The sequence below is a fragment of the Mustela erminea genome, chromosome X (assembly GCF_009829155.1).
Source record: "Mustela erminea isolate mMusErm1 chromosome X, mMusErm1.Pri, whole genome shotgun sequence".
In the NCBI taxonomy this organism is placed as follows: domain Eukaryota; kingdom Metazoa; phylum Chordata; class Mammalia; order Carnivora; family Mustelidae; genus Mustela; species Mustela erminea.
Genome location: NC_045635.1, coordinates 124,595,470 through 124,614,370, shown reverse-complemented (window position 1 = coordinate 124,614,370; position 18,901 = coordinate 124,595,470). Strand labels below are relative to the sequence as shown.

At 42.7% G+C, this 18,901-nt stretch overlaps 1 protein-coding gene across 9 annotated transcripts in view; it reads right to left on the bottom strand.

Annotated features, from left to right (window-relative positions):
• AFF2 (AF4/FMR2 family member 2) overlaps nt 1-18,901 on the bottom strand; it is a 459,081-nt gene that overhangs the window by 132,719 nt on the left and 307,461 nt on the right. For 3 of the 9 annotated variants that reach the window (XM_032330752.1, XM_032330753.1, XM_032330760.1), the window contains exons 5-7: nt 10,524-10,610; nt 4,556-4,592; nt 4,181-4,232 (exon numbers count right to left, since the gene is read on the bottom strand). In XM_032330752.1, the coding sequence (XP_032186643.1) occupies nt 4,181-4,232; nt 4,556-4,592; nt 10,524-10,610 (176 nt within the window). The remainder of the gene's footprint in view (nt 1-4,180; nt 4,233-4,555; nt 4,593-10,523; nt 10,611-18,901) is intronic. The other 6 variants (XM_032330754.1, XM_032330755.1, XM_032330756.1 and 3 more) reach the window with 3 other exon arrangements.

Sequence of the window (18,901 nt, the reverse complement as noted above, 5' to 3'; positions counted from 1 at the left end):
GTTATGCTCCACAAATAAGTAAAACCATATGATAATTGACTCTCTCTGCTTGACTTATTTCACTCAGCATAATCTCTTCCAGTCCCGTCCATGTTGCTACAAAAGTTGGGTATTCATCCTTTCTGATGGAGGCATAATACTCCATAGTGTATATGGACCACATCTTCCTTATCCATTCGTCTGTTGAAGGGCATCTTGGTTCTTTCCATAGTTTGGCAACCGTGGCCATTGCTGCTATAAACATTGGGGTACAGATGGCCCTTCTTTTCACTACATCTGTATCTTTGGGGTAAATACCCAGTAGTGCAATGACAGGGTCATAGGGAAGCTCTATTTTTAATTTCTTGAGGAATCTCCATACTGTTTTCCAAAGTGGCTGCACCAACTTGCATTCCCACCAACAGTGTAAGAGGGTTCCCCTTTCTCCACATCCCCTCCAATACATGTTGTTTCCTGTCTTGCTAATTTTGGCCATTCTAACTGGTGTAAGGTGGTATCTCAATGTGGTTTTAATTTGAATCTCCCTGGTGGCTAGTGATGATGAACACTTTTTCATGTGTCTGATAGCCATTTGTATGTCTTCATTGGAGAAGTGTCTGTTCATATCTTCTGCCCATTTTTTGATAGGATTGTCTGTTTTGTGTGTGTTGAGTTTGAGGAGTTCTTTATAGATCCTGGATATCAACCTTTTGTCTGTACTGTCATTTGCATATATCTTCTCCCATTCCATGGGTTGCCTCTTTGTTTTGTTGACTGTTTCCTTTGCTGTGCAGAAGCTTTTGATCTTGATGAAGTCCTAAAAGTTAATTTTCACTTTTGTTTCCTTTGCCTTTGGAAACATATCTTGAAAGAAGTTGTTGTGGCTGATATCGAAGAGGTTACTGCCTATGTTCTTCTCTAGGATTCTGATGGATTCCTGTCTCACGTTGAGGTCTTTTATCCATTTTGAGTTTATCTTTGTGTACGGTGTAAGAGAATGGTCCAGTTTCATTCTTCTACATATAGCTGTCCAGTTTTCCCAGCACCATTTATTGAAGAGACTGTCTTTTTTCCACTGTATACTTTTTCCTGTTTTGTCGAAGATTATTTGCCCGTAGAGTTGAGGTCCATATCTGGGTTCTCTACTCTGTTCCACTGGACTATGTGTCTGTTTTTATGCCAGTACCATGCTGTCTTGGTGATCACAGCTTTGTAGTAAAGCTTGAAATCAGGTAATGTGATGCCCCCAGTTTTATTTTTGTTTTTCAACATTTCCTTAGCAATTCAGGGTCTCTTCTGATTCCATTCAAATTTTAGGATTATTTGCTCCAGCACTTTGAAAAATACCAGTGGAATTTTGATCAGAATGGCATTGAAAATATAGATTGCTTTAGGCAGTATTGACATTTTAACAATGTTTATTCTTCCTATCCAAGAGCATGGAATGGACTTCCATCTTTTTGTGTCTTCTTTAATTTCTTACAGATGGCCCTTCTTTTCACTACATCTGTATCTTTGTGGTAAATACCCAGTGCAATTGCAGGGTCATAGGGAAGTTCTATTTTTGAATTCTGACAAGTGTTTGTGTGTATACCTTTATGTGTATACACATAGCTCATTAATTTTCTGAATTTCCCCTAGGGGGCTGTATCTGTATATTTTGAAATAAAAAGTTCCCCCATAATTTACACTCATATTATCTGAATCCTGTTATCTGAATCAATGCTTTCCCCTCAATACTGTAACTACCATTGCAGAGAGAAGCAAACTCAGATCTTGGAACTCCCTTTGTCTAATGCTCTTGCCTAATAGGCAGTGAGAGTTCTAAACAGAGCGGGTAGGACAGCACCTCATGGATGGACATCCCATAAAAAACATGGTATGGCAGTGAAATCTACAGAGCAAGGAAAGACCCAGTTCTCCAAAAGCCAGTCAGACTGCTGGGGTCATGCCCAGAGAAAGCGTGGCTGTCAGGAACACAGAGGGAGCCTGGCGGGTTCCCAGTTTGGATTTGGACATACTTAGATTAGTGCTTTTGAACCTGCTACCCATGCATGCAGTCCTTACAAACAATCCAGGCCCAAATGGAAGGTCTGGCTTTCATCAGCTGGGGAAGATAAGCAAATACGTGGAAAACTAATAATGTCTCCCAGTGATTAAGGGATTCTGCTTTGCAAGACTCTCTACTCTCTTACTGCAGTAAAGTGGGAGGAGCATATCTAGGATATCTGCCAGTCTCAGGAAGGTGTCTCTCCTCCAGCAAGGGCCAACTTCGGGGCTGTTTCCCACCCAACTCAAGCCACCAATGGCCATCTACACAGGGAAAGTTCTTAGTTGCCTGGAGGATTACCCTGCCACATGGAAAATCCTAGAAGCTGGCTTGAAAAGCACACAGTAGTAAAATAGGGGAGAGTAATAGAAATGGCTAAGCAGATAATAGTTTGGAAGCTAAAAGCAAAAATAATAAATCCACACCCTACAATAAAGAAGGGAACTTATTCCAGCTCAAATCTGATGGACAACACTTGGCCCTTAAATCCAGTAGCTAAAAAAGAGAGCAGCTCATTCATAAAGTGGACTCAGCACCTTCCAGTTTTATTGACTCTTCCCATAGAGAACCTCAGTCCTACTGAATTACGCAATATACCCCTGTGCTATGAAATGCTGTTTTCTGGAAATGCAGCTTCTAACTATAAATCACAATTGATGAGTTTATTTCTGTTAGTTACAAACTATTGAAATATTGAATTTTATGTTCTATATGGAAATCAGCATATTTCACAGCAGGAGCCTAATACTCTTGCTTTAGGAGTAAGATCATTTTCCAGTGGGAAAAATACTGTTATATTTTTTCAACTCTGGAAACCTGTGTTGATTTCCTAAATACTCAAGTGTGTGTGCGTGTGTGTGTGTGTGTGTGTGTGTGTGTATTAATTTTATTGACATTTTAATGGGAGGAGGGCAAAGTATGAGAATAAAACCTATTGTTTACTAGAATCACAGAATGACAAGGGGAAGGGCAATTTAAGATGCAATGAATGGAAAAGCTGAAATGAACAATATTAAAGACAATTTGGATTTCCATGTTTCCACATAATTTGGTCCTTAATTCAGGGTTAGGGCTTTATTTCCCCCCTTTCTTACTTTTTTCTCACCTCTTTAAATGAGAGTTCTTGGTTGCTGAAATTGAACTTGGAATGAGAAAGCACAGATCAGGCCAGAAAACTAAACAATAAAACTGATGATGGGGCCAGGGCTCTGGGGGCTTTGCTGTTCAATGGAACTACGAACACAGAAATGCCATTGCCTTTCTTAGAACCATGGTCTATTTGGGAGTCATTCCCAGTTGTTTTAGATAATTATTTGCGATCTTCCAAAAGGTAAGTGATTTACTTCAAATGTGCCCTTAGACCACTTGAATGTCATAAATTATTTCATTTCAAACATTTTCAAGTTATGTGACTATTACTCACATAGAAAAGCTGACTTTCATTTTCCATTACTAGGAATGGAAGAAGTTGTGAGAGAAATACTCCCTTGATATATTCTCGGACAAATGGATATTACAAAATCTACAGTAGTCAATCTGAGAAAATCGGTTTCTCCTTACCCCTCCTTTAGTTAGCATTAATAACAAATGAAGACAGTGCTGAGAGAATCACAGGGCCCTGGCTTCTGAACTTTAACCCAGCATCATGTAATCTCTTATTCCACCTCTTCCTGGATCTACTTGCTTGTCTGTAATATACAGTCACCAGATGACGTGCAAAGAGCAAGGTCTCAAGCTGACTGGCCATAACAATCCACTCAACACTTCATGTCCCAACATGGCTGCTGAGATGTATCCTTACTTCATCCTAGCTGGTCATGTCTGAATATCATGTATGATGAGGTCTGTGGTGGATGTTACATAATGTTCAGACAACTAGTCAAGAATCACAGGTGTTTTCATATTCCAGGTATTATTAATCCAGCCTGTATTTACCTCACTAGAGAGTCTAATGGTGACCTCATTCATTTTTACTGTTACTAGTTTATTGTGGGAAATCTCATTCTCCTCTCTAATCGAACTCCATATTACTATGAGCCAAGTGTCCTATTTTTGAGGAGCAGGAGAGAGAACAAGATTCACTCAGCACTGAGGCAATGTTTCCTTTCCAAATGCCCCTGAAGAAGCCTGCTTTGGAAACCCAATACTCACGCCTCCAGTGATACTAACTTCGTAGAAGCTCTGCTGGTTGGGTCACTCCACTCTGAAAAGAAAGGGCACATTCAATTATTACCCACATTTCCTACTGTCAAATGATCACTCTGAATGAGATCGGTCTTCAAACATGCAGCCCTTCCAGTTATACACACAGATGCGCGCGCACACACACACACACACACACACACATTTTTAGCATTCTGTCATAAATCACAGATGAAAAAGTAAAGGAACCAATTGGATATATCACAATATGACTTTTTACCACTGTCAATTCATGTTTTCATGATATCAGGTAGGAAAGAGAAGAAAGTAGGGGAGGAGATGACATGAATGTTTGGACTAAGTATAAATTTTAAAAACACCTACTTTGTAAGGTGAATCCTGGAGTCAGGTGTTGGGATTCCTATAAGGAGGAACACATGAGACAAATATTAGTGAAATACTACAGAGGGAACAAAAGGTGTATTTGTTATTGTTGAAGGCAGAACTTGCCTAGTGTTCGCCAGAAAGAAGCCACTCTTAACAATTCCATTAAGTCGGCTTCTATCCCTAGGTCTATTTGAAGGATAAACATTTGCTGGTCAAACCTGCCATAACATGACCATAACTGCCATTCCATCAGACTGATGAAACGTGTGCAACATGGGAACGAATGACCCACATGTGTGAAATTCAAGTGTTTAATTTCTCACTTAGCTAGCAATGATGTCTCTAGGGAAGGAAAGGGGCTCTGGTTCAAACTAACAAATGATCCTGGTTTTTGTTGAAGTGTAAACAAGACCAAAATTAATAGATGTGCTCAGTTGCTCCCTCTTATAGGAACAACTCCAATTTTCTACTTTAACTGTGATACATACACGATAGATGGATCTCGTTTTCACAAGACAAGTGTTCTTAAAACTTCATTACAAATTTGGTGACGTACAGGAAGCCATTTGAAATATGCGAGTGGAGCACATTATTTAAAGGGATTTAGATTTGATTTTAAAGTTATCCTGCACGTAACTCATTCACTGATTTTGAGAAATACAGATTTCTACACATGGTGCTTTCTGGGAGCATGGCACACCTGTGTGGATTCTGCCCAAACTCGCAGGCAGAAGCACTATGACGATGGACAGAGCACACATGGCACCATAGGGACAGAAGGGAAAGAACTGACTGCAAGACAAGAACTTCAAAAGGGAGACAACGAATTCAAGGGAATACAAGAATTGGTTATGTCCACTGCTGCTGTAAGTAATCTAGTTTTGAAGCCAAATCTTGCCACCCTATATAAGGAAAAACAAAGTCACAGCATCATTTGTTTTTAAGAGAAGTAATCATGAATAATAATGCTGTGCTTTCATGGCAAGTGAATGTTTTGATCTATTTAGCATGATTTTGTTGCTAAGGAGACTTCGCTTCCAGCAAGATTACCACTCCAGAAGACTACCATAAACTCCACATGAGATGGAAAAGGCTTCTCAAAGGCTTCTTTACCCTCACTTGATAGAGAACTGACTTTTGACAGAAAACTCTAACATGGATGGCCATTTGATTCCCAGTCCTTAGCAAATCATAGATGGTGAGGAAGGGGAAACTGTCCTAGAGGCACAGCCACTGGGAACACTGAGACATGAAAACCAACAGCAAAGGAGGCCAAAAAAGATAACATAGCCAAGTTAGAACTTAACAAAGCACAGGAATCTATGGCTATTTAATATAGAGGCAGGTATTCCTATGCATCTTAATAGCTCCTGAGGGCATAATTATAGCATAGTCCAATAACTGGTGCTCACCATAATGTCTAAGTTATCAAGAAAGACAAAAGCATGTTTAGTAGAATATTTATAAGAAGTCAGAAAAATATTAATTATATCTCAAAATGATTTGTATTACATGATTCCTATGGAAGGATGGACCTTTGGTTATCCAAGAATTTTGATTGCCCAGAACACCTCATTTCTTTCCCAGGATGCCAAATAAATGGGGGATTAACCATTTGTATGACCTTCACTATATACAATATTTCTACCCATTATTTTTTACAAGGGATTTCATTACAATCATATGGGGCAAATATGGGCTCTTATACCACTGGGAATCAAATGACAAGTTCAGAAGTCAAATAAACCAAACACTTGGTTAGAGAGTGACACATGCAGCTAGCCAGTCCCTGTACTGGTCCCAGGAAGGTGGCCCGAAGTTTTAATCTTCATCCAAGTATTCTGGACTTTAGGCCTGAACAGTCAGTTGTTCAAGACATTGGGGAAGTGATTTACAAAATGAATTTGAGGATTGCAATATTTAATGTATTAGGGTTACTGGAGTTATACATTCTTGATACTTTTTTTTTTTAAAGTAGTCTCCACACCCAACGTGGAACTTGAACTCACAACTCTGAGATCAAGAGCCAGATTCTCTATTGAGTGAGCCACCCAGGTGCCCCTTTATTACTATTGAGTGAGCCACCCAGGTGCCCCTTTATTACTGTTTTTAATGTTAAGCTGCATAAGACTTCTTAAAACCAGAATTCCAAACAAATGAAACACCTTTGGATAACACCCAATTTACCATACAAACACACCCAATCCCAACTGGAAATAGCTTGGCTGTGTGAAAAATCTTCATTGTTCATGCCATAATTATTGATGCCCATAGTATAATTTTTTCCTTTATTTATTTATTTATTTTCAGCATAACAGTATCATTATTTTTTCACCACACCCAGTGCTCCATGCAATCCATGCCCTCTATATTACCCACCACCTGGTACCCCGACCTCCCACCTCCCCCTGCCACTTCAAACCCCTCAGATTGTTTTTCAGAGTCCATAGTCTCTCATGATTCACCTCCCCTTCCAATTTACCCCAACTCCCTTCTCCTCTCTAACTCCCCTTGTCCTCCATGCTTTTTGTTATGCTCCACAAATAAGTGAAACCATAATATAATTTTTTTTAAAAAGAGGCCTGACTTTGGTCTGTGTGTTTCTTTCATAGGCATGTCACGTAAGTGATTTTAGTAACAGAATATGACATCCAATTGTTTCACAAGCTTAAGTGAGAATATTTTCAGTAATAACTGTGATGATAAGCCCACAATCAGACATTCCCACAGGATTTTGGTCCAGAGCAGTGACTGGCAAACTTTTCCTGCAAAGGGCAGGAAATTTTAAGATTTTAAGATTTGGGGTGGATTGGGCATATAGTCTCTGTCACAAGTACTCAACTCTGTCACTGCCCTGCAAGAGCAGTCACAGCTGATATGTAAATGAATCAGTGTGGCTGGATTCCAAGAAAGCTTGAGTTATAGACAGCAGAGTTGGATCACCTCTGTGAAGACTTTACTGAACTTCCCCTGGGGACACTATCAGTTCCCTCACTTCTACTAAGCAGTGTACTCTCTTCCTTGTGGGTCCTTTTATTCCTTCTGAGAAAAGGGCATTTTCAATTTGGAATGTGAACATAAATTTCAGTATGTTGGGAATTTTCAACTGTGTCTGTTTTTGTAAGTCTGTAGACTCACTGCTTCTCTGAGCTGAAAACCCCATGGGGATTACATGGTACGCACAGACATGCGTGCGCAGATACATGCACAGATAGCACAGATGGGGAAACTGAGGCTCATAAGAACTAAAGCTGGACCATCTGGCTAGTGATTGGCAGAGCCAGCATTAAAAGCAGCCAGGTCGGCAGCCCCCAAGGTGACTCTCCGGCTCTAACACGAATGTACAATAAGGATGCTTTCTGAGAGGATGGTGTCACCTGGGTCCGGAAAGAGTGCTGAGGGAAGGGGGGAACCTAGACATGTGTATTTACTGTACATGGCCATGTTTTGGAAAATGAACTTTGAACCAAGGCACCTGTAAACCTGTGTGATAAATACATCGTCATAACACCTGAATCAAAAGGCTGGTTCGCTGATTTATTAGCTGGGTGATTCAGAGAACATTATTTTACTCTGTGCCTCAGTTTCCTCATCTGTGAGTTAGGGAGAGTTGGATTACCAATCTCTTTGGGTTTCAATGAGGATTGAATTATTTACTAGATACATTGTGCTTAGAATGAGGCAATGCACATCACAGCATTACAGTGTTGATATACTTTTCTTTCAAACCAACCTTTTGGCAGGAACCAAGTAAAACAAAAGAGTGGGTATATATCCACCCTGGTTTCACCATTTCATGCCAGTTGCCTCTACCTTTATCATGGGGTCGATGGGAGCACAGATAATTGGCAGAAAATGCAACTCGTGCTTGATTCCAAATTGTGCACTTACTACAAAGGCCCATTTAAACAACCAGTTCTATTGGTCAATATTGCAACTTGCACAAATTATCTAAAAAATTGGAGAACACAGCTGAAAACACTGCAATTGCTGAACCAGAGATGGATTCAACTCCTGAAATGTCTGGATGGATCCCTTGGCAGGGATGTTAAGGATGACGGGGTTCCTTCTACAAATAGTCTAAATTCCTTGACTGGTACTCAAGGTCTTCTACAGAGATGCACTCATTTGCCTCGGGTTCAGATCTCTCTCTGCTTCCCATTACATGAATTCTGAACCAGCCACTTGAGACCGCATCAGTATAGATCATGCCATGATCCTACATCTTCTTGTGCCTTAGCCCATCCTGTTCTGCAGTGGAGTGTTCTTCTTTCCAGTCCTTCACCTGTCAAACTTGTAGGCATCCTACAAATTATGCCACCTCTCTGAGCAGTTCCTCAACACCCAGGGACTGTTAGATACTTCTCTGAACCTCCAGTTCTCTGTGAAGACACTTCCTGCACTGTTTTGTCATTTAGCTGAAACCCCATGGAGGGGTTTTCTTCATCCCTAACTTTAAGTCTTATTATATGACCTCAGAAAGTGGTTTCTGGATAAACAGATGGATGGATGGATGGATAGATGAATGGGTGGTTAATTGGATGGAAGGAAGGAAGGGAGAAAAACATTACTTTTTTTTTAAAGTGTGTTATTAGAATAGCCATGGTGATTTCAGCATTTTAAAAACTGATGGTGAGAAAAAAATCTTACTGGGAGCAGGTGAGGAAAACAAACATTTGAAGTCAGGGAGCTGGGGTGGCTCAGTGGTTTAAGCCTCTGACTTTGGCTCAGGTCATGATCCCAGGGTTCTGGGATTGAGCCCCACATTCGGGCTCTCTGCTCAGCAGGGAGCCTGCTTCCTCCTCTCTCTCTGCCTGCGTCTCTGCCTGCTTGTGATCTCTGTCTGTCAAATAAATAAATAAAGTCTTTAAAAAAATTTGAAGCTCCACCAATATGATGTGTTGGCATGTAAAGATCTGTGTGCTTATGAGCAAGGAATGGAAGGTGATAAACAAAATTGAAAATCGACCCATTAGGGTGAAGAGTATAGGTTTTTTAATTAAAAAAAATCTTGGATGTTGTTGTTACATCAACAAGTTGGTCTTCTTAAATGGATGAGCTCATTATTGTAATTCATCAGTTCTGGACACAGTAACTTGGACAGTGACAGGGCTCTAGGTAGTACAATATACAGGCCAGCATCTGAGTATATATGCTTTTTTTAATGTATTTATTTGACAGAGAGAGATCACAAGCAGGCAGGCAGAGAGAGAGAGAGGAGGAAGCAGGCTCCCCGCCGAGCAGGGAGCCTGATGTGGGACTCGATCCCAGGACCCTGAGACCATGACCTGAGCCGAAGGCAGAGGCTTTAACCCACTGAGCCACCCAGGTGCCCCATGAGTATATATGCTCTTAAAGACTCTCCTTTGGGGGGCACCTGGGTGGCTCAGTAGCTTAAGCTTCTGCCTTCAGCTCAGGTCCTGATCCTGGGATCCTGGAATCGAGCCCATTATTGGGCTCCCTGCTCAGTGGGGAGTCTGCTTCTCCTTCTCCCTCTGCTTGTGTTTTCTCTCTCTCCCTCTCACTTGTGCGCTCTCTCTCTCTCAAATAAATAAATAAAATCTTTTAAAAAAGACTCTGCTTCAGGAAAAAGGAGATTTATATTATCTCGAGGGGCAAGAGGAGGTCTGGATTTTTGTAAAGATGTCATTTATTTATTTTAGAGAGAGAGGGTAAACAGGAAAAGGAGAAGATGGGGAGGAAGAGGGAGGGAGAAAGACTCTCAAGCAGACTTTGTGCTGAGCATGGAGCCCAATGCAGGGCTTGATCTCATGACCCTGAGACCATGACCTGAGCTGAAACCAGGAGTTGGATGCTCAACTGACTGAGCTACACCGGCACCCTGAGGAAGTCTAGATTTTATAGCACTAGAACATCGAGGCCATCAGTATTTTTAAGACTCCAATTGGAAGACTGGTACAACTGAAATAAGATAAAGGAAAATGGAGGTAGCAAGAGAATTGACCTGTCCTGGGATGCAAAGTGAGTTCTTCTCAGAGTTTCCGGAAGTATGCATGACAGTGAGAGGAGCAGGCCAGGAATGGGTCATCTCCTGGTGAGGAAAAACAAAGAAACTTTATTTTGGGGCACTTAGCAAATGAAATACTTTCTTGGCACTAAATATAGTAGGGTTCTTTATAAATACTTAAGGACTCAGCTGGCCTTAATTGTTTTCAGGAGAACTTAAATCAATTCCATCTGCTCCCCTGCCCCACTGTAGTTCTGGAAGCCTATCTATGACACAAGGGGCCATCTGACATCCACTCCCACAGAGCCAGGAACAGGGAGCTCACTAAGTCTTGAAGCAGCCTGTCCCACATTGAGACAGTCTGATCTCACTATTCCTCCTGGTTGTGAGCTAAACGTCTGTCTCCCAGGAGTCACTCTCTAAGGATCATACTTTGGAACCGCACAGAATATATCTCATCTCCTCTTTCTTCGCATGGCAAGCCTTCAGCTGGTGGAAGACAGCAATCCTATCCCCTGGTGCTGCCTTTCTCTAGTCTGAGACATTTGTAGCTTCTTTATTCATTCATTGGGAACCTTTAACTTTTCTTCTAATGCTTGGGTTCTGCATTCTGTCAACTCTCCTAGGTGCTTCCAGGAGGACCTTCTGATGGCCTGGGGCTCTTCCAGCTCCTGGTATCCTGTCTCCCATGTGATCTGCCCAGCTCAGCGGGGGGTGGAGGGGGAAAGCAGTACATTCACTACCTTTGCTCCCTCAGTCTGGATACTCTGATACTCGTTTCCCTTGGCGGAGCCTCACAGTGACAAGTTTGGACATGTGTCGTTGATTTCTCCATGCAAAGACAAGACCGCTGAGGAGAATTTGTTCTCATTCACAGAGAAGGTTACTATGAGATTGGTAGTGCCATTCCGCCCAGCCAGACACAGGGTGCTCCTGTGAGTTCGAGGCTCAACATAGGAAGGAGAGGTCCCTGCAGCTCCCACTCCCCATTATCAACAGGGGCACCTTCTTGATTCAAACTCCCAGTTTGAAAAGAGCTGCTGTTCAAACCTTGCTTGAGTCTTAAGGCTCGTGGCCAACATGATTTACTCGGGGAAGAAGGGTGACTAAATCATAGGCCCAAGGTCCCAGCACCAAGGATGACACAGTTTGTGAAGCAGGAGCAGACCAGCCTGTGTTGCACTCATCAGACATTCTGGTGTAGAAACACTCAACATAAAAACCAGGGCAATAACGGACAAAAAGGAGAGCTTTGGGGAGGAGTGGAGAGGATCAAAGTTTATGAAAGGTCTTTTTATTTATTTATTTATTTATTTTTAATGAGCCAGTTACATAACACTTTCTCCCCATCTTTACAGGTAACATAATTAGTCATTTCAAAGGTTATATTAATAAGAACTCTCAGGTAGCACTAAAACATGTTTTCCCCCCCTTCTATAATTACCCAGTTCAAAAAGAGCCTTTGATGTATGAAGAGGTACTTCATGGATTCATTCACAGCAGCAGTGCTGAAGCAGAATTCGTAAGTATGATTCAGACAAGGGCTGACACAGATTGGAGTCTACCTAGCACTATTTAAAAGGAGGCGCTAAGGACATTAAAAATGCATATGAGATTTAGAGGGGATGCTTAACCTACTTAAGAGAGAGACTATTTTCAAGTGTTTTTGAGTTGTGCATTTGTATGCAGTTGATAACATTCCTATGCTACTTCTGCATTCATCAACACTGGCCCAAAGTAACTCTCCGCGGCAAGAGTTGGAAGCCTAATTCTAATTACTGAAGGATTTATGTTACATTTTAGGTGTTCCTTTTATTGATGAAGGTTGGTCTTCTCCAAAATCTGTCTCACGTAAAACATACAGGTCTTATTTAGCCAAGGGGCAGGAAGGCCCTCATTGGGATCAGGAAGAGTTGTCTCTTATCAGCAACTAGGCACTGCCCCTGGGTTTTTGAAAAGGTGTTTCAGGGGCACCTGGGTGGTTCAGTGGATTAAGCCTCTGCCTTCGGCTCAGGTCATGATCCCAGGGTCCTGGGATGGAGCCCCGCATCAGGCTCTCTGCTCAGCTGGGAGCCTGCTTCTCCCTCTCTCTCTGCCTGCCTCTCTGCCTACTTGTGATCTCTCTCTCTATGTCAAATAAATAAATAAAAATCTTAAAAAAAAAGAAAATGTATTTCAGACACCTGAAAGGATGAACTCCCTCCTCAGAGGTGTATCCCTCTCCCCCAGGTCATCTGAATTTACTCTGTGGCAGAATGAGGTTATCTCAAATCACTGTCCAAGCATGCCACATTGCTAGCCAGGCCACATGGAACCATGACTGTGTTTGCATTTTCAGCAACTGATTCTCTATTGGAAATGTGAGATTTCAGGAAATGGCAAGCCAATTCTGTGTTACCACTGATGCATTTGATTAAAGCACAGAAGGTGTAGTTGAAAGGAATATAATTTCCTGAAAGGCTATCTTCAGCAAGAAACTTTGGTGCAAGTTCTTTCACTTATCAAAATGAGCTAGACCTGTAAAGTATGAAAGGCTCACAGCAAATTTTCCATTGTCATCCTTTTCAATCACACTTGAAGGATATTAATCTGTTTTTATGTTCTGCTATTCTCAAGATAAGAACACCCATGCATCCCGATCTAACTATACTAAGTCTGCCTGTTCATCAGGTAGGGATGAGCACCTGCTGCAGTGTTGCCAAAGCTTCTACAACAGGCTCCAGGGCTGAGCACCCGTACTGAACACCAAGCACCAGTCCCATTAACAACACAGATGGAGGCATCCATGCACATGAAATGGGTCTGAAGCTCCTTCATCTCCAGCCTCCTTCAATACTCCCCAAGAAAGAACTAAAGCAGGGGCTCATCTTGCCACTGGACAGTGGCAAGTGAATGCTGGGGACCAGTTCCAAAGCACACATTCTTTCCTCTACCCCAGATAGGTCGACTATTATTGTAGAGTTGACTACCATGGTTAATGGAGAAAGAACGAAGGAAGAAATGATGTATTATCTTTCAGCATTTGACAAAGAATAGGTTTCACAAGCGACAGAGAGTTCTATGTGATCTCTACCATGGTGTGGATGCTTAAATTAGTGTGAACTGAAGACTTCAATGTCAAACCCAGAAAAATCAGAAAAGGCCCAATTTTCTTTTTCTTTTTTAAAAGATTTTATTTGTTTGTTTGTTTATTTGTTTAGAGCACTAATTGGGGAAGAGCAGAGGGTGGCATTGAATCTCAAACAGACCCCATGCTGACCACAGAGCCCAGTGCAGGGTTCGATCCCATGGTCTTAAGATCATGACCTAAGCTGAAACCAAGAGTCAGACACTCAACTGACTGAGACACCCAGGCATCCCTCTCTTTCTTTCTTTCTTTTTTTTTTTAAGATTTTTTTAATCTACTTGAGAGGGGTGGTATGGAGGGGCCCAGGGAGAGAATCTCAAGCAGACTCCTGCTGAGCACAGGGCCCAACAGGGGGATCAATCTCCGGACCCTGAGATCATGACCCAAGCCAAAAATCAAGAGTTGGATGCTCAACTAATTGAGCCATTCCAATGGCCCAGATAAGGCCCAGTTTTCCACGAGTGATTACTTCTATACCATATTATCTGTATCATAGTTCATGGCTAGAACTCTGGTGAATCTAAAACAACTTGTCGGGAGAATCACTTTATTGGACTTAGATACACAAGCTGGGTGCACCACTGGCTGAGGAGCAGAAGAAAGTCTGGGTTCCAGGCTCCCCTAACACAGAGCTGCCTGGCTAGCTGTTCTTTGTAGTAACTAGGATGTTGTCCCAGCCTGGTCTTCCTCAACTTTGTATCTCCAGTGCCTAGTATATAGTGACTAGTTAATATGATATATTATTATTATTAGTGTCTGAAGTTTCTGTGTTTGAATTAATAATAAGAATCATAGCAAGATTCACCAAGCACTTAGAGTGTGCCAAGCACTCAGTTTCCACACTCAGTTTTTGTATGCTACAAAATAAAGAGGCAGGAGTTACCATCATAACTCCTTTGGAAACACAAGAGATCAAGTGACCTATCCAAGGCCACACAATCAGTAAATGGCTGGGTCTGTTTTGTTCTACTAACTTCTACCAAATATTCATTATGTATAAGATCCAGGGATCTAGAAAGGATATGAAGTCAAGCTCCTCCTCTAGAAGAGCTCACTCTGCTTAACATGTTAACCACCTCCCAAGGGGAATATGCCCAGGTTCTGGAAGGAATCTATTGTGTGAGGCTTTTGGGAAGGGCTTCATAGTGAAGGTGAGAGGAGCCGAGCATGTGCACATACATGTGTGCATGTGTGTGTCTGCATGTGTATTCCTTTCAGAGGAACATTGTATGTGGTAGATGTTCAAGTGGGGTATGTTTGGGTTAAACAGCGGTAACATAAATATTAAGGTCCTTACCGTGAAGATTTAACTAAAGAGATGATGAATTTTTCATATAACTATATTCATGAATGAAATGGTGGGATCTTACACATTTCATTATTGTTGTTAGAGTCAGAATGATCCCCCAAAGATCCCTGGACTAAAAGTAAGGAGAACTTAACTCATGTCTCAGATTGGCAGAGAGCTACCTGAGTGACCCTGGCCAAGCTGCTTGCCCTCTCTGAGCCTCAGTGTTCCTACCTGCAGCACATGGGCTTCAGCTGAGATGGCCTCCAGGGCTTCTCGCAGCTGTCCCCCCTCTGCCGCCACGTCTTCAGGCCTGCCGCAAGGGAAAGGGAGCTACTGCATGGCTCAAGGGTCTAGGCAACATGGCGTTGGATGTGTCAGGACGAGCCCTGCTAGCAGACCTTGAGCACTGCCCGCATGAGCTTAGCAGACAGGCAGCTCAGGCTCCCGTCCAGGGCTCCAGCTGAGAGCGGCTCCGTACACCTTGCCCCTCCCCTCTATTGAAATGCAAAGACCAAAACAGCTGCAATTTGGGAAGTGCAAATTCTTGTGATGAAGAATAACAGTGGGAGCAACTGAGTGGTTTTAGAAACACAAATATGATTGAACAGAAGAAGTCCACAAAATTAGGTTGGACTTTATTTTCAGAGACTTAGACTTAAGTGACCTTGGACTCCAACTGCCAGTGGGGGAGAGGATAGCTTTCTTCCTGTTTTTAGTGCCAGGAAGCATAATAGGAAAGTAAAATCAGACACGGCATAGTCTGGGTTGCCACAGGGCCTAAGGACACAGAACATCGGCACCTTCCTTACTCCAGAACTGATGAAAACCTGAAACTAGGAACTCCAGTCCATGGGTCCCAGCTCTGCATGTGGGTGTGTTCACTAGGGTCCAGGCTGCTTCTTCAAAGGGCCTTTCCTCCTCCAGAGCAAAACCTCATATATGTCGGGGGTGGGTGGGTAGGAGGCTGTCAATAACTTACCGGAAAATTTAATTTGCTTGAATAAATGATTTAGAACCTTTGTACTCATGGGCCCTGATGGTTCTCTGAAGAGCCAGCAATGGGGAGTGAGGTGGAGTGAGGCATAAAGATTGCTAGGCAGAAAGAGGCAAAGGCCCTTGGTGTTCCCAGCGGGGTCGGCACTGGGGTATTGAGCATCAGGACAATTCTTCAGTCCACAATCCACTATCAATTGCTAACAGGCCTGCAGGAGGTTCTGCTTCTCCCAGGCAGGGGTTTTAGCACTGTTCTCTGCAGCAGCAGTGAGGCCAGCTGTTCAACAGGAAATGGACCATGGGTGCTGGAGCAGGCCTTGGCCTGGGGCCCCCATAGGGAGCCGAGCTGGCAGCTGGGAGAGAACCCACAGGGTGACCGTGGTCTGCACAGCCAGTCACTCCCAGTGCGGGCAGTGAGCACGGGATCCCTGCAGAAACATGCACCTGCCTGCTTCCCTTGGCAGGCTCCCCTTCCTAGCAGGCCCCGGGAAGACAAGGGCTGGAGGATGGAGCCCTTTGGCCAGGGTCATAAAAGTTCCCATGAAAGGAAGCAGGGCACATGGGAAGAGCTATTGGTCAGTCTCTCTCTTTTCCTTTCTCCTCTGGGCCCTCCCAGGATAGACATTGTATTTCCCAAAATGTTTTGTCCTAAAGATGCTCATACAAAATGGGCTGCTTACTTAAGATTCGAGAGCCTTTTTAAGTCTGGTCAGGCCACAGTCTCGAACATGGACAGCACTTGGGAAATGAGATCCTAGTTTGGAGACTGGAAGTGGCCACAGCACATCTTGGCATCAGGAAGGCATCCATCAAACCTCACACAGAACTCCTACAGCTAAAGGTGGGGGTATGTTGTGTTATTGTGTGCTAAGGGGGATTTACGGAGCAGCAGAATAAGCTCACACAAACTGTTGAATACATAAAGTCAAGCTAGAAGGCTGCCTTTAGAGATATTCCATGGGGCTCTGTCATTTGGGGTCCTTCCCTGTTTACCAGTTTTAATGATAATAATGCCTTACTTTTTACTACACTTTTTGATTGAAAGAAATAATTGTCAGAAACGCTATCTCATTTAATCAATAACTTCAGAACATACAGAATGTCTTCTTAACCAAATTGTAGATGAGACTACATGGCGAATAATTGAAATTCAGAAAGATCTTACAAACCTGGCCTGAAACCAGGAAGATGAAATTTTAGCAGAGGTAAACGAAAATCACAGATATGTTCCACAAACCAAGCATAAACACTCAGAATGAGGAAGCCCAGCTGACTTGGCTATGATTCCTGGGCTAAAACCCCAAGGATTTGAGTTTGGCAGGGAGGTTAGCAGCCAAAAGAACCGATACCAACACAGGTGATAGGAAGGTAAGTGTGACGCCCACAGTGTGGTTGTCAGTAGTTGATCACACACACTAGTATCCTGTATGGGAGAGACCACATTGGAAAGCGAATGCCAATCTCGATGGCCCATTTCAGCAAGGACATCGGAATAATGCACTCTCTACTGGGGACAACGATGCGGACCACAAGAGCTTAGAAAACTCATCACATGTGTAAGTGCACTTTAAAAGAGAACATTTAGGGGCGCCTGGGTGGCTCAGTGGGTTAAGCCGCTGCCTTCGGCTCAGGTCATGATCTCAGGGTCCTGGGATCGAGTCCCGCATCGGGCTCTCTGCTCAGCGGGGAGCCTGCTTCCTCCTCTCTCTCTCTGCCTGCCTCTCTGCCTACTTGTGATCTCTGTCTGTCAAATAAATAAATAAAATCTTTAAAAAAAAAAAAAAAAAAAAGGAGAACATTTAGTCTACAGAAGAGGAAGATAGAGGGAAGGTCTAAGAGGTGACTTCAAATACCCTAAGGGTTCTCATGTGGAAGAGATCTGGGATCTGCTTTGTGGACTAAGAGGTTAAGATCCATCCTATGCGTAAAAGTTACCAGGGAACCCATTTTAGCTCAAACTATAAAACATTTTCCATTCCTGTGTGCTTTCCAATCACAGAGCCTATTTCTTTAGAAGGTAATGCAGGCCCATCTCTAAAGGCAGGAGGATTTAAGGGATTCTTAGAAAGGCGGGGCAGGGAGGTTATGCACCAACTGTACTGCCTTCCATGAGCCTATGATCATATTCTTCATCGCAGTAAAATCGAGGATATTTATGATGCAAAACCGAATCTGAAACAGCATTTGTTGTTTGTTTGTTTGTTTGTTTACATGACATACAAACATGGCTGACCAAATTGGCTAAGGAAATTCATCATTCTCCCAGGGACAGTGGGGGAGAAGTCCTAGGGAGGGCCCTCTATCTTACAGTGGGATGGATAGCAGCCCCATTTGTCTGACTATTTGCTCAGCTCTTGGAAAATCCAAAAACAGTAGAACTATAGACTTTTCTGGCCTTGATCACTAATACTCCCGCCAAGCATCTCTAGTGGTCACAATGCTTGCTGTTCTATGAAATTGAATGAATATTCTTCTCTTTGGAATGGTCTTAAGACAGTCTCCTGAGACTGCATCTCTGATTTCTATGCAAGTGCCGGTAGGGAAGACATATAAAATCAACTGTCCTATTAAACACAACTTCCCAACAATGAGCCAACACAAAATGCAATCCACCAGGGGGGAAAAAATGGCTAATTCTTTTAAAAGTTTCTAACACTAAGTTATGATTTCACTGACATGGTATAAAAATCCTGGTGCTTTTTCTTTCTTTCAAATAAATAATTGACTGCTTTATGCAAAAGTCTTCAGTCCCAGTGGGTGTTTCAGGAAATCTCAAAATTTTCTCCATCAGGCACAGGACTGTACCCCCAAACCAAGATTCTACTTTTAAAGGGCCTAATTCTAATTTGTAGTTGGGGTCCATGGGGATCGATGACCCTGTGGCTTCATCGTGTTTTCATTCAGACAATCAGTCCACACTCTTGTCATTGCCAGATGCAATGAATTCCACTTCATTCATTAAAT